Here is a 15617-nt window from a genome sequence, read left to right on the forward strand (position 1 = left end):
CAAAAGGATGTGGAAGACCATTGTCGTCTGAACTCGACAGCTATAAAGGGAGAAAGGAAAATTCAAGTTAGTTGATTTTAATCCTTAATTATTAACCCAAAATTTAAATTAAGGCTAGGATCCATATTTTCGATTCGAATTCTGAAGAGGGATGTCGTAATCAAATTCGAATCTATTTTAGGTAGGTAAAACATTTACCAATTTCAATATTATGAAACTCCTAGATCTTTTGTGGTTCATTGAACTATTCAATGGTATGTTTAATCTCGATTACGCTCTCACTTTGTGACTGGGATGCCGGTTAACAACACACGCTCCATTAATCAATGATAATTTACGAGACACCCACTGCCAACAATATTAGTCTATATTAGTGTGTCGGTTAACCACACATGCTCTACTAACGACCAATAAGGTGCAATGTGCAATTTCATGGGTCAGCATCAAATTCACATTTTTCCTAAAGTAACTAAGAATGAGATTTTAGAAAATGGTTTAGTTACTTAATCATTATACTTTTAATGAGGATTAAATGTCCTATCGAACCCGTTCGGCTAACGACCCTCCGCTAGTCAAGAGAGTGATGGGTAAGAGTGGACACCCAATGGCGGTCATTTTATATGCCGCTTCCTTAAACTCCCCTTATAGACCAGTATCATGAATGAGATGTACTAGCGATTCGACTGACCTTTCTTATACATATAGTAATTATTAAACTCTTAATCTCACATATAGTATAGGGTGTATTTTAAATATTTTTAAAATACTAAGGTTTTAATCTTTTAATTAATTAAACTTTTAATTTAATTAAATTTAAACCACATATAGATTTATAAAATCCATAAGGATATATTTTAGGGTTTCTTATTTTAAATTTCCAAAATTAAACCTTTTAATTTTAAATTCCAAACAACCTAAAAATATTAATTATTTAATCCAATTAATAATTATCTAGTAGCCAATTATGGATATATTAATTATCTTTTAATTAATCAATTAATTAAATTATGGACTAATTACTAATCTAGCCAAATTAAGAAAGTAATTAACTATTTTTAGCCAAAAATTAGAAATTGTTCCAAAATAGCCCACGAAACCATAGGTTTTTAGAACCATCTACTGTTTTGCTAATTCGTCTACTGTTTAGTGTTTAGTATTAAAAAAAATCATTTTGAAGATATAAAACCGTAGGGTTTTTTTTAAACCTAAGGTTTTCTCTCTATAAAATACAGTTTTAGATTAAATCTATTGTTTTCTCTTTTTTTTTAATGAAAACTACGATTTTGGGTAGAAGTCTACGGTTTTGGGTTAAAAAAACTACGGTTTTGTGCATTATGGACTTATACACCGTAGGTTTCGTAAGAAACCTACGAGTTTTTTTCAAAAAAAAAAAAAAAAAAGTTATTCCTATATACAAAAACTACTGCTAATTAACAATACGGTAAAATTTTGAAAAAAAAAACATAGGTTTTTAGACGAAACAGTAGATCATTTTTAATCTACTCTTTAGGAAACAATAGATTTCTCAGAGGAAACAACAGACCATTTTTTCGTCTACGGCTTCGTAATGAAAAGTGAAAAAAAAAAATCCTTATATACTAAAATCAAAATAGTAGGTAAATGGACGAAACAGTAGACCATTCAACCACCTACGGTTTAGATGGATATTTTGAAATAAGTCCTAAATTTTTGCAAAAAAGTGAGAAGTCATTAATGAATTTGGTTGGATTAGTAATTTGTCTTTAAATTATTAACCATATCCATAAAAATAATTACAATCAAATAAATCATCATTATTTAATCCATAATTATCTCCTAACATTTAGGTTTTATTGAATTATCTTATATTACAATGGGTAATATAGAAAACGGCCTTCCAAATCGCCAACAATACGTAATAATAGTTTATTCCTCATCCGGAACCGACGTCAAAACTTTACAGTGTAGATGGCGTCATCTACAAAGTAATCTTCTATAAAATGATCGTGTCTGGCTTCGTGATTTCTACGCAACCACGACTTTCTTGGTTTAGATCGTGCACGTGATGTTTCGCCTAGTCAATTTTTGAAAGTATGCAACCGTTTTCGCGATGACGGAACCGATAAACTTAGCCTCATTTAGAGCCGTCGAATCAGATGATAAAGATGATGATATTTTGATTAATATTTTTTGGAGAGAATAAAAGTATGGGTTAAAAAATGGTTGGATGTTGTGGTATTTACAATGTAATAAAAGAAATATATATATATATATATATATATATATATATATATATATATATATATATATATATATAATAACGGTTATATAGCCATTTGAATAAAAAAAACAATAATAAAATAAAAATAAACAACCAATAGGAAGAGGAGTGAGAACGCGGCATCCCCACCCGCACCCTCTTCCTCGCACCGATGGTGCGGTGTTCCGTATAGTGGGACACTTCCCACAGCCTTCCCCGCATACGATACCATCCGGCCTAAGGCATCGGTATACAACGTCTAGCCTGGTTGAAAACAATACACATTAACATCTCAGATGATTGTGTACAAAATCGACCACGTTCATATCACTAACTTGCTCATTTTTTTCTTTTCTTTTTTTCTACTTTGCTGTGCACTTTCATCCTCTAAGCTTGAAAAAAAACTGAACTAAACCTCTCTGGATGTTGCGACCTCAATTGCAACTCTTTTGATTTTGTAATTTCTTCTAATATAACCACCACATCTTTCATCTAAGGCCTCTTTGTGGGGTTAGTGTCCCACCAGTGCTCCATCAATTTAGCCAACGATCTTGGACAATGTCTCGGTATGCTTGGTTCCATATACTGTAATCAAACAACGTCTTATTAATTTCCATATGGCACAAGAAATGGAAACATATTCATTTTTATGAGTTATATCATATCAAACCTAAAAAATATTCATTTTAACGAGTTGTAACGTATCAAACCCAACAACATATTCGTTTTAACGAGATATATCAAACCCAAAAACGCAGTTTAACAAGTTATATCGTGTGCATGTAAAATTGTACCGGTCCAAACGGGTCCAAGAACCGGAAAACATGGACAAGACCCCGACATGGATCTAGATTCGGTAAGTCTCATCCAGTCCGGTCCACGATCCACAATATTCTTCGAAACCAATCCGGTCCAAGAGCTGGTCTGATCCAGTCCAAATGCTCACCCTTAGTTTATAATCATTTTTTATATATTAGAATTATTATAATAATTAAAAATTAAAACGTTTCATCTTGAGATGCATTGATTGTATAGTTTTTGTTGTTGAAAAATAGCATATATGATATTCTGATATTTAAAAAGTGCATATATTTAATGTATAAAAGGCAAATATGACATTTTAAGAATGGGACATCTACCTCTCATATCATTTTGTGGGTTTTTGTAACTTTTCAAATTAATGTTATATGGGATATTATTATCAACATAAATTTAAACATTGCCATCCATATAAAGTTAAAGAAGCGAAGAATGTAGATGAAGTGGAATATGGAATTCATGTTGATTTGAAAAGTAAAGCTATGTAAACTAAAGTAAGATTTTGTACAAGCGTTACTTTAACAAAAAGTATTTCAAGTGTTAATGTTTTCTAGGAAGTATGTTCTGGAATCGGTCCTTTTTACAGTTGTGACTTTTCCTTTTCCTTTTCCTTTTCCTTTTCCTTTCTTTTTCCTCTGTTACATGTTCTTTGCTCTTTAAAACAGCTTCTGCTTCATCCTTCCTTGTATTTGCATCATCAAGCATCAGTGGATCACCACTTGATGTACCTTCCTATATAAAACACAAAACACAGAAAACCTAAATTCATAATACGCACACAACAATGGAAGAAAGGTAAAAACCAAAAGAGAGAGAGAGAGAGAGAGAGAGAGAGAGAGAGAGAGAGAGAGAGAGAGGTGGACCTCTGCAAGAGGTTGGGATCGTGAATCCAATGATGTATTACACATTGTAAATGAACCATCTTCTTTGCATACGGGTATATATTGTGGTTTGGGTAGTAGACTATATAAGTGATCTACAACTCTGCAAACTTCTTCTACCTCCTTTTTGTTGGAATCAAATAGCTCCCACCATGGAGGGTTTTCAGGAAGATGAACATAGCATCTGCGAGCTGCAGTGTAAATAACACCACATGCCACAACGTGACTCTTCAATTGCACACATAAAGTTGTACGCATACTGTTGAAAAGAAAAAAAAAAAAACAAAAAGTGAATTTAGTAGTAATTAAAAAGAATCTTAAAATATCCTACGTACTTGTGATAATGGGATCCATATTACATACCTGTCGTTTGCAATATTCCACGCTTCTTGTATCATCTGATGGGGTGCTTCAAGAACTTCAAGGTAAGCTACCATGAATTTATGAGGAAGTTCAACGTGGCAGATGTAACCCATTTCCTTCAGTACTTGTAGTTCGCATCTTTTCAAATCCGCCTCTAATTCCAGATATTTCTGTACAACAAAAACATAAAGCATGATTCAGAATTTCAGATGGGATATAAACTGGGTTTTCAACTAAAGCACGTTCTTGACCTAATATCAAATATTAAACACCTTCGAAGATGTATCCAAATGCTCTAAAGGTAGATTCTCCCTTCTACATTCCATTATGTGAAAAATATAGATGATTCGCCTTAGAGTCCTGATGTTTTCCTCTAGTTTTGATGCAAGCCAAATGCAAGTAGCAGCAACTCTCTGTCAACAAGAAAGAATAAGAAGTGCATGTTAGCAACAAACAAGAAATATAGCTTTATATATTATGAATGGAAATGAGTAAAAGTGACAAACCTTCACGTTGAAACTAGAAAATGATTGCTTGCAATAAAACCGATGAAAAAGAACTTGACCTGTGCCCATTACTTGTTGTGGTCTGCATGTTATGTTATATGGTTAAGAACTTCTATGATCTAATCAATATCTGTGTAAAATCACACTCTCATGGATTTGGGATGAATAAAAACAAAAAATTAAATGTATATATAGAGTTTAGAAAGAGGATACACATTGAGTAAATTACCACTCTCTTGTATAAGATCACAGCCATATCTTCTAAGTGCCATTTCAGTGGCTTCATCTATTCCGTCTTTTCTTGAAGGTGTGTTCTTAAGTTGTTTATCTGTGAGATAGAATGTATCGATAGCTGTGTAAACCATGGTTGACTTGAGAGATACTGCAATGACAAGGAAAAAATGGTTATGACAAGGTTGAGGGATATTATTGTTCTTAAGAAGCATGGATAACCTTATTATGACCTACCTTAAGGGTTCAAATATGAATCATTGTAAATTGTAATAGATAAAATTTCCCGGATTAATTCAACAAATTGAATTATTAACACTACTAACTACTACAAATTAACAATGAACAAATTAATCGATATTCAAGAAACCCTACGTAAGTTCACCCGATTAAAATATAACAATAAATAAAAAACAAATAAATAAATAATTATTAACGAGTAACGAAGAATTATGTATTTCGAAAACAGGAAGTTGTAAATACCTCAAGATTCAATATCCCTTAACAGGTAGCGGCGGCAGTGGGTGGAGGTAGAAGGAGGCTATCGGAATCACGACGGGAAGATGACCGGAGGCGGGAGTGGGCAAGGCGTAGAGTGGGAGACAGAAAGAGAGGGCTGCGGGGGCGAAGCGAAGGCTTGAGTTTCTTTTTTTCAGAGATTGAAAATTCGGGCTCCCTTTAACGATTTTAATATGAGTAGGAGCGGTTACAATATACAAAGAATCGTAGAGTACACGCCAATTATATTTTTTTATTTTATTTTATTTATTTATGTATTAGTTTATAACTATTATAAAATTAATTAAATTTTCATATAAAAAGTCAAAATTATTAATTAATTATTTTAAATAAATTATTATTTAAAATAAATTTTTTTAATTATATAAAATTATAATCGTTGATTTAAATAAATACATTAAGTTATATCATCTTATAATATGTATTAAATTTATTTTATTTTTCAATCTAATGTTATTAATTTAATATAATTAGAGTGGGAAAATTTAAAATTTAAATAAAAAATGAATTATTAGTTTAATGTAATTAGAGTGAAAAAATTAAAATTTTGAAATTTAAAATGAATAATTAATAGGTTGACAAATGGCATGATAATGGATATATAACATTAATAAGGTGTTCTAATTATATGACACTTGTCAATAGGAGATTAAACTTATTCTTTTATTAGAATAGGGATTTTCGGTTAGGCTTGGGTATTGGGTATTGTACAAGTTCATTTGTCCTGTATAAATACCTAAATAGTGGGTGAGGAGTGAGAGTTATGTAAAATTGAATTTAAGTCTTTCTAAGAATAGCATTAACCATGAAATAACTATATTTTTTTATACTAAATCAAAAGATTGATATAAAATATTACCAGGATACGAAACCATGTGATAAAATAGATTAATGTTAATAGTGAAGTTGAATATTTATAAAAGAACAACTTGAAATCCTAACTATAAAATAGATTAATGTTAATATTGAGGTTGAATATTTATAAAAGGACAACTTGAAATCCTAACTATAAACAACATGATATTTTGACAAACGATAGAATAAAACCCTAACTAATATCGTGTCGAGCATAACTCTTCAACCTAACTATCAATAAAGGTTCATATCACACGAGGCTCCATTTTGATTTCGGATTTTTACACTTGGATGGGTCAACATCCATTCAAGTCATATCAATGCCCAAATCATATTTTACGGTGTCTATTACATGAGATCCTCCAAAAATTTTACAATAACCCCCAATGTGAATATTTTTCCAAAAAAAAAAAAAAAGAATAGAAATTTCAAACACACTTAATTATCGGTTCAAAAGTTCAAAAAATGATGCACAAAAAAATAATAATAAACAAAAACAAAGGCTATATGGTACAATAGATAATATTTTTCCAAAAAAATAACTCGAAAATTCCACACATTCAAATTGTTGGTTCAAAAGTTAAAAAAACAATACACAAAATAAATTATAATAAACAAAAACAAAGGCCATGGGATACAATACACACCTGTTTTGTAAACATACTTCCAAAAAAATGACTTGGATTTTAAAGATACCTTCCATAGATAAAGACGCAACAAGAATAATGAAGAATGAAAATAAAATCATATCTGTCATCGGTACCTTAAAATCTGAAATTTAAACTCGTGACTTGATTCGATATACAAGGATGCATACACCCCAAAGTAGGGCTTTGTAATTTCTTAAGTAATTTTTTTCTTCATCTTGTTTTCCAAACCCAAAAAGCCTCATGTGTGTGTGAGTTTATATATATATATATATATATATATATATATATATATATATATATATATATATATATATATATATATATATATATATATATATATATAAACAATAAATATGATAAGTGTCGATTAATAATTAACCATAAATTATTAAAATAATAATAATAATAATAATAATCAACTATTGAGTTATAGTGACATAAGTTATAAAACTCTTGAATTATATATAGTAAGAGTTTCAAATAAATTTAGTGCAAGTATTTGTACCGTTATTATTATAGATATATAAATATATAGGTATAGATGTTTTATTTTATGTCTTTTAACGTTTAAAGTTTTAATATGTTTTGATTAATTTATTTTTAATTTTAATCTACAATATTAAATATTAAATCCGTAATGATCATAGCTATTTACATAATAATTTAATCATTTTTTTATATAATAACATTTGTTTTTTGTGGCAAAACATGACCGATGAACAAGTTACATATCATCAAATGTTGTATGACGAGATAGAAACAAAATATGGAGTATGGATTTAGTTTATTTCAGTTTGATAATAAAAGTAGTCAAAATGCTATTTGTGACCAAACTTCTGGTCATTTTCTCGTTGTATAACATACCAAACTATTAACTTTTCTTGTTTTACGTCACCATTAATCTATGTAAAAAATAGCTGGTAATTTTAATGTTGAATTGGAAGCCGGAACCATCTTTTTATTTGTTTAATAGTCACCGACATAGATAAAATTTTCAAAACATTGAACATCTTAATTAAAAAAATCATTACATTTTGAGAAAATACCGAAATTCGTTATGAATCTTCCCCAATAATGAAGACTTGGAAATAACCAAAAAGGATAAATTTGATGCAAATTAACCAAAAAGTGATGATAGGAAATAACCAAAATTGGTCAAACTGTAATGCAATTTCACAAAATTAGAGGTGCACATGCGAAGGGTTTAGACAGTTGTCCATAAAGAGTCTAAGTTGAATGATGCAATATAGTCTTGATTAGGGGTGATTATAATTTTATCAAAGTTGGACATTACTATACATGTGCCTAGAAAGAATGTGCAATGATGCGACTACAACAATAAACAACAAATGCAAGAGAACTAATTATTTGAACAAGGGATGCAAAGTCTCTGATGTATTTATTAACAGGATTCATATGGAGGTGAAAAACACCACATGGAAATTTTCATCGTGCTAGTTGTGAGCTTGTGGATTCAATTTGTTCATCACCACTTTATATATCTTCTTTCTTGTCACATATGACATATATATCAATCTAAACCCCAAGTCTGAAAATCAACATACAAAAAATTGTCAATTTGGATTCACACAAAAATGCCATATGCATATATGCGAACCATTTATTCATTAACATACCTGAATTCTGCCATCAGAAGAGCCAGCAAATAGCATTTCTCCATCAACATCTGATGCCATGGATGTGATTTTGGAATTCTTAATGGAAGCAACTTTAGTTAACCTTTCCTTCAACCACACCTCAATACTCCCACTTTTTGTAGCTCCGAATATGAAATCATTATTCACAGCCAACAACTGAATGTCAAATCCCGTTGATAATGATCCTATTACTCCTCTGTTTGATAGAGAGAATACCTACCGGATTTCCCAACAGTTTGGCAATTAACAACTTTATAATGTTAATAAAAAAAAAAAAAAAAAAAAAAAAATTGTAGTTTTTATTTTATAGTTTTTTTTTACTACCTTTCCTGCAATTCCATCTATTGATGTTCCACCCACAAACAGAAGATTGTCTTGAATATATAGGGAATGGATTGATTGTTTACCCAATAATTTTCTTGCTCCTGCGTAAAATGTTGTTGATGTGTTTTTTCGCAAATCTACTTCCTGATGACAGTTTATATAATTCAGAGTTTTGAAATGTTTTATTTGTGAGGAAAGAGAATTTAGATTTGGAATTATATGTTATTATTACCTGTATGTTGAAACCACTGCAACCACAATACAGTTTATTCCCATTCAAGGCAAGGCTTTTTACAGTTTGTTTGATGTTGAGATTCTTGATAACTCCAGACCATCCATAAACCTACACATGATGTAATTTAGTCAGCATTTGCTTTAAAGGTCTACCCTAATGGGCAAAAAGGTCTTTTGAGTTTAGAGATCTAACCTTGACTCCAGCACTTTGAGAGAAAAAATATGCAAAATCTGCGTCAGCTACCAACCCACAGACAGTCTCTTTAACATCATGAACCTGAATACAGTGGATTCCTTCTTGTTTGATTACCCATACCTAGGGGTGAAAAAATATAAATTGTTAAAAACGGTGAAAGTAAGTTTTATTTAGAAAAGGAAAATAAAATGATAGGCATACCCGTATTGTTTTATCCAAGGAACCACTATAGATCTTATCACTTGAAGGTGAAACATAAAGACATGTGACAGCTTTTGCATGATCACGAACCTCCTGAATCAACCTTAACGCCTTTTTCCCACTATCCCAAACCTAATTGTAGAAAAAAAAAAAATTAATACCAATCACTCAAAAAATTAAGAAGATGAAAGTACATTTGCTATTTCTTACACACCTTAATGGTTCCATCAGAATGGCTACTTATCAGTCGACCTTTTATGTTAACCAAAGATAGAACCTCTCCATTCATTGATGTATCCAGCTCAAACCCTTCTGAACAACTCCACATATCTGCCTGGAATTCAAAGAGTCAGGAAAGATTATGTTAAAATGTACACATATTGAAGGTTTGTACTCACTGCATTGACAGATGGCAAATTCATTAATGTTTTCATTATGTCAGTGACAACCACAGAGCTTCTCTTGAGCTTTTTCAAGGTTTTGTACAAGCCTTTAGCGTAGCTACCAAGTTCAACAAGAGCACCTGAACAAACAATTATTAGTAAATTGTTTTGTCATGTCATGTCTAACATAGAACAAGGTGAATTGTGGAGATATGGTTGATTTCACCTGGATCACTAATGAAGCTTCTCAGGGCAACAGTTGACAAAATCTTCTCTTCAAGATTCTTGGAGGATTGTAGAATGTATATGAATTGGTCAAGCAAAGCCTTCCGGGCAGCTTCTCTGACACCTGTGTCGGGCAGATTGTAAAGCATGTATATGAGCCATGTGGCTATGGAAAGACACTTCTTTGTCATGTCTATGGAGTTGCTCTTTAGACATTCTTCTAATGCGTTAAATATAAGACCCTTTTCATGGTTGCAAAGTACAAAAGCTATCCTTTTCTCCCAAGAGTTTGCAGCTATCTCCTCTTCCTTGTCCTACAATAAAAACATGAGTTTTTTTTTTATCGAATGGATTTTGTAATTGTAAGATGAAAAAAAAAAAAAAAGAACAAACCATATTCTCAATTGGTTCGTTTTCATTAACTTTGAGGTTTTCTTTCTTCACAGAATCTTCATAAGGTTGATCAAATCCTGCAAGCTTGAGTAACCAGGCTTCAGTAAGAGACTTCCCTGAAGCACTAAGGTGGCCTGAAAGAGATGACAAGGCATCAAGAGCTGCAAGTTGTGAATTTGGGAAATCTTTTTTTGGGAGGGATTCGATAAGTGTTTGAATCGCTTCCTCTCGATAAATGCTCATTTTTCTAGGCTCAACCTACAAATAAGAGAAAAGTTATTAAAGATGACTCAAGATTCAAGCTTTTGTTGATTGGATAATTTGAAATGATAGAGATAATTGTGGTCAACCAGAAGATCAAGCTGAAGAAGAAGAGATGCAATGACAGGCTGTTGCTCCATTGGAGCATTTTGAAGATAGACTAGAAGAGTATGCATTGTGCTACATGCTCCTTCATCCTTTATTATTTGCAAAATCTGATTGCATAATGTTCTCCTAAAAAAGCCCTAACTAGATTAGGTAATGTACTAATCGTAATATCAAATAATAATAATAAGTACTACAAAAGATGAAACGTACCTGTTTAACTGAACTAACTCCCAGAGAAATTCTATACACAGGCCTCTGACATATTCATTTCCAGCATGAAAAAGTTCAAGAACATAACACAAGTCAATTCTTGTTGCTATTAAATTCCTGCAACTTCTATCTGCATGGATGCAACACAGCAAGATATACATAACAGATTGTCGTGTATCCACTCTCTCTAAACACATAACCAAAGAAGGCACTGCATTCACAGATATAACACTCAAAGCATTAGAATTCCTGCTATTCTCATCTCCTTCGATTAAAACCTGTGCCACTAACTCTACAGCAGCATCCTTTGGATTCATCACCAGTTCAGAATCCTTGGATTCTTCATCTTGTTTACATATGTTTTGAATAAGATATGGAACTAAGTTAAACTCTGAGAGCTGAGAAAACGAGGGTTTCAGAAGGTATATAAGAACAGCAGCCTCGGATAAACCGTTTTGTAGTAAAGCAGCTAAACATTCAAGATCAACATTTGTTAGAATCTCCCTGAGTCTTTCATCAGCTACTAGTAACTCGGATAGAATGTAAACTGTTGTTCTTAAAACTTCCCTGCTTAAAGAAGCTGATAGAACATCAATGAATCCATTCACTGTTGTTGAAGTTGATAAACAAGCATGGACACCCGAATCAGCATTCGACTCCTTCCACATCTTGGAAATTGTCAAAACTGCTGTTTCACATTCTTTCAAATCTTCTGAGGTGCAAAGGCATGTAATGAAAGGTTTTAAGCCACTGATGATTGATTCCACAGCAGCTTGAGAAATCACACTCGTTGGTGACGTGGCGATTGTAGCTTGCATGAATCTATTTGGTTTGAAATTGTTGGAGTCATATGGATTTGATGTTCTTGATTGGATTTGTGACATTTGTCTTAAAGAAGGGCTCCCATGGGAACTTTGTGGTGTTGCAGGGTATGATAATTCTTGTGCAAGATCTGGATGTTGTTCTTTCCATGAGGAGATGAGTCTTTTCAAGACATAATTTGTTTTTGGGAGTGAATTGGCTGAGAGAGGTTGTCTTGTGATTGGACATGTTGTGTTCCCTCTCTTCATCCATTCTTCAATGGCTTTTCTTTCATATGTTTGACCTGTTTCTAGGGTTACTGGATCACTGAAAATATGGCTAGTTATGGGACATACAAAATCTTTTGGTGGCCTTGATTGTGTAGAAGATTGAGGAGAACCAAAGTTTGGGCTTCCATTATCATATTCTCCATGGAAGCTGAAATTTCAGAAAAGAAATATAGATTTAGGACAAAATTAAACAACAATAGAAAAATGACTCATAGTTAGTTACCTTTTATCTGATGTCTGAGTCTTCATATTTGCAATACTAGAACTTCGTCCATGTCCAACTTTTGTCCTAACACTTTTCTTATGATCCTAAGCATTAAAGCAACAATTAGTAATAGGTAATAAGCCATCAATTTAGAAAAGTTTTTTGTTTTTGTAAGTCATAACTTTGAGACATACTCTAGATTCATTATCTGAGTCTGCTGAGCTAATACTGAGATCATGGTGCACTAATGGTGAAGAAGGCAAAGAAGTGGCAACTTTATAATCCATTGATCGATTGGGGCGTAGGGTTGAGGTAGATGTGACCTTATTGTTTCCATCTTGTTTTGGAGATGAAACTTTTGGGGATGTTTTACTTGAGATTACAGGAGAGAACATCTGAGGTGAAAATGATCGATTCTTTTCCTTCAATGTGTGTCCATTAGGTTCAGTTCTATAATTATTGCTCATTTCAACACTTGGAAGTGATTCTATGCTTTGAATTCCATCTTCATCTGGTTCATAGTCAGATTCATCGTTTTCCTCTGGTATTCCCTCCTGTATGAAAAACAGTAATATAACTTATGGATATTCAATAAACAGATCAATTTTGAGTGGTTATCTTCTTAGGGGTTATTTCTTTTTGTGGCTGAATGGGTATTGATATATGTATGGATAACATGCTTCCTACATAAAGTATGTTCTTTTCTGGACCGAATAAATCGTTTGTATGAGACTAAATGACCATTTTACCCTTACACTCCAAAAAACATTTTACAATATTCATCAATTTTAACTTTAATCTTTTAATGTGAGATAAGGAAGGGCAAATAGTTAAAGAGTTAGTGTCTTAATACATTAAGCCAAGTTTTTTTGACTTAACTCATTAAGTCATTATGTCCAGATTAAATACAAGAGAAACAACCATGTATAGTTGTCGAGATTCAGGTCCAACCCATTAAGCCCATTAAGTCAAAAAGAAACAGCCACTTACTTGAATATCCCATGCAGCAGAATCCTCTTGGTTCTCAGAGTCGATGTGAGTGGCACTGTTCCATTTCAGATTACAGAAATGCATAAGTTTTATTTATATGTGAAAGTTGAATAAGAAGAGAAAGAAAAAAAGATAAGAAACTAACCTGGAAGCTTCTCTAGAATTCTTATTAGGTTTTAGAACTGGTGAGAACCCTGCACTTTTAGGCAATATGGGACCAAATCTCACATAATCTGGAATTTTGCGACTCACTTCATGCAAAGGAGTCATAGGAGCCTCTGCGATTGGCATCATAGGAATTGCCTTCTTACTAGTTTCAGGATTATGATTCATGCAATCTTTGAAGTAATTTGCGTAATTCCTGGTATTCTCATCCAAAGATTGCCCATAATGTTTTTCCAACTTTTGCAATTTCTCTGCTTGATCTGGCCTCATAGACAAAACCAAGGATTCATTAAAATACTGGTCAAAATCAGCAGTGAAAGACAAATCACCTGAATCTGGAATCATGTTCATCATAATCCTATGCCTTTCCTCTGAGTACCAACCAACAATAGAACTCATGTGAGGGAGAAACAGTGTTTTCCAGATCTCTGGAGCAAAATCAATCCTTGAAAAGAAGGGGTCAATTGAAAACATCTCAAGAACATGAAGAACAGCATTTGTGACATTGTTTCTTAACTTCCATAAGTAAGAAAGGTTAAGATGAGCCCAAGCAGAGAGATAGAAATTAGGGACACCAGCGGTTTTATCACTGGAATTCAACATAGCACAAACTTGTAACATCTTTTCTGCATGATCAAGTCTTGCCATTTTTGTCTCAGTGTTGGATGTATTAATGGCTTCCTCAAGAGCATCCATACCCCAATCCAAATTTGCCAAAACTGCTTGATCAGAATACCTAACTGCTGTGTCTTTGTTACTGCTCTCATCTTCTGCTGCTAATCTTTCACCACATTGTTCCTTCTGTAGGGCCCTTTGTCTTTGATCAAGCAACCTGTCTTGAATGAAACTCCCAATTGTGGTGATTAAGGATCTGGCTATATCATCTTGATCCATTGAAAACCTATAGTTTCCAGCCATGATAATGTATTTATCAGAAGGACTAAAATTTTACTTTCGAATTTGACATTAACTTCTCTTAGACTTTGAGATAAATTGACAATCACATATAATCCTGTGAAAAAATTACTACACAGGGATATGTTGATGAAAAGTTATTGCAAATCCAAGTCGAATTGAGATCAAAATCAGTTCGACCTCAACTCACCCAGGTGAGTATCAATTTGTAAAACCTGAATTCTACTGATTTCTGTATGTTCAAAATTCAAATACACTGAACTAACGAAAGGGCAACTGCTAGTGTTCCTCACATAGAACAGAAGCAGTAATCTCTGTAATCCAAACTATATTACTGAAAGCAGTTTATTCCACAAATTTCACCTGCTCCACACTAATCAATCGATTAATGGTGCAAAAGTTAATCAATCAACACACGTATACATAAACTTAACAGGAATAGAGACGACTTACAGTAATGATTGCTACTACCAGTCAGTACTCGGTCATGATCCAATAAACTTCAACGAGAAGAATAAGGATTGAGTATCCAATTAAGCAACAAGTAGAAGTGTAACAATAAAAAAATCAAATGAAGAATACGATTGATGAAGAGCTGGAAAATTGATCAACCAACGATTAGATTGACGCTCCCGATCCAACGTATTCTAGAGAGAGAGAGGCCGGCTTCCAAAACTGCCGGCCGGCGATTGTGGTTGATTGTCAACTCACTTTATTTGGTTGACTCAAATTCTAAAATTCCAAGTAATATACAACTCTGCTGCATGATGTACAAGCATTTAAAATAACAACTTTCTGAAACTTGTAAATATTGCTCTGGGAAAGAAATTTGGCGGGAAATATTATTTTCTTATTATACTGAGGAGGTACCGTTAAAGACAAAAAGAATAAGCTCATTATTAGTTAAATTATTTTACAAACGTTTAAAATAACAAAGATACTAACAGTATAACAAAATATATAATCTGTTGCGTGTTAGGTGGTTTTGGCCTATT

The 15617-nt window shown here is 32.6% G+C and overlaps 2 protein-coding genes across 4 annotated transcripts; both read right to left on the reverse strand.

Annotated features, from left to right (window-relative positions):
• Positions 1 to 3520: 3520 nt before the first annotated feature.
• On the reverse strand, positions 3521 to 5702 carry LOC145017278 (cyclin-L1-1-like). The gene is made up of 7 exons (XM_078975337.1): positions 5523 to 5702; positions 5038 to 5190; positions 4809 to 4890; positions 4575 to 4715; positions 4303 to 4472; positions 3922 to 4198; positions 3521 to 3790 (listed from the first exon to the last, which is right to left on the reverse strand). The coding sequence occupies exons 3-7, from the start codon at positions 4875 to 4877 to the stop codon at positions 3599 to 3601; spliced, it is 849 nt and encodes a 282-aa protein (XP_078831463.1). The 5' UTR covers positions 4878 to 4890; positions 5038 to 5190; positions 5523 to 5702; the 3' UTR covers positions 3521 to 3598.
• A 2503-nt stretch (positions 5703 to 8205) lies between these two features.
• LOC145015396 (putative E3 ubiquitin-protein ligase LIN-1) lies at positions 8206 to 15297 on the reverse strand. 3 transcript variants are annotated; one of them, XM_078973861.1, is made up of 18 exons: positions 15076 to 15297; positions 14037 to 14608; positions 13688 to 13967; positions 13543 to 13597; positions 12747 to 13106; positions 12571 to 12656; positions 11257 to 12495; positions 11028 to 11172; positions 10678 to 10935; positions 10286 to 10598; positions 10075 to 10199; positions 9891 to 10010; positions 9677 to 9808; positions 9473 to 9595; positions 9278 to 9388; positions 9046 to 9189; positions 8701 to 8937; positions 8206 to 8612 (listed from the first exon to the last, which is right to left on the reverse strand). In XM_078973861.1, exons 2-18 carry the CDS (start codon positions 14599 to 14601, stop codon positions 8595 to 8597), a joined length of 4311 nt encoding a protein of 1436 aa, XP_078829987.1. In that variant the 5' UTR covers positions 14602 to 14608; positions 15076 to 15297; the 3' UTR covers positions 8206 to 8594. The 3 variants fall into 3 exon arrangements, with proteins under 3 accessions (XP_078829987.1, XP_078829986.1, XP_078829985.1); XM_078973860.1 differs by having other exon boundaries at positions 13688 to 14608; XM_078973859.1 differs by lacking the exon at positions 15076 to 15297 and having other exon boundaries at positions 13688 to 14625.
• Between the last annotated feature and the right edge of the window lie 320 nt (positions 15298 to 15617).

Source organism: Lactuca saligna, chromosome 9 (genome assembly GCF_052625555.1).
Source record: "Lactuca saligna cultivar CGN05327 chromosome 9, ASM5262555v1, whole genome shotgun sequence".
Classification (NCBI taxonomy): Eukaryota; Viridiplantae; Streptophyta; class Magnoliopsida; order Asterales; family Asteraceae; genus Lactuca; species Lactuca saligna.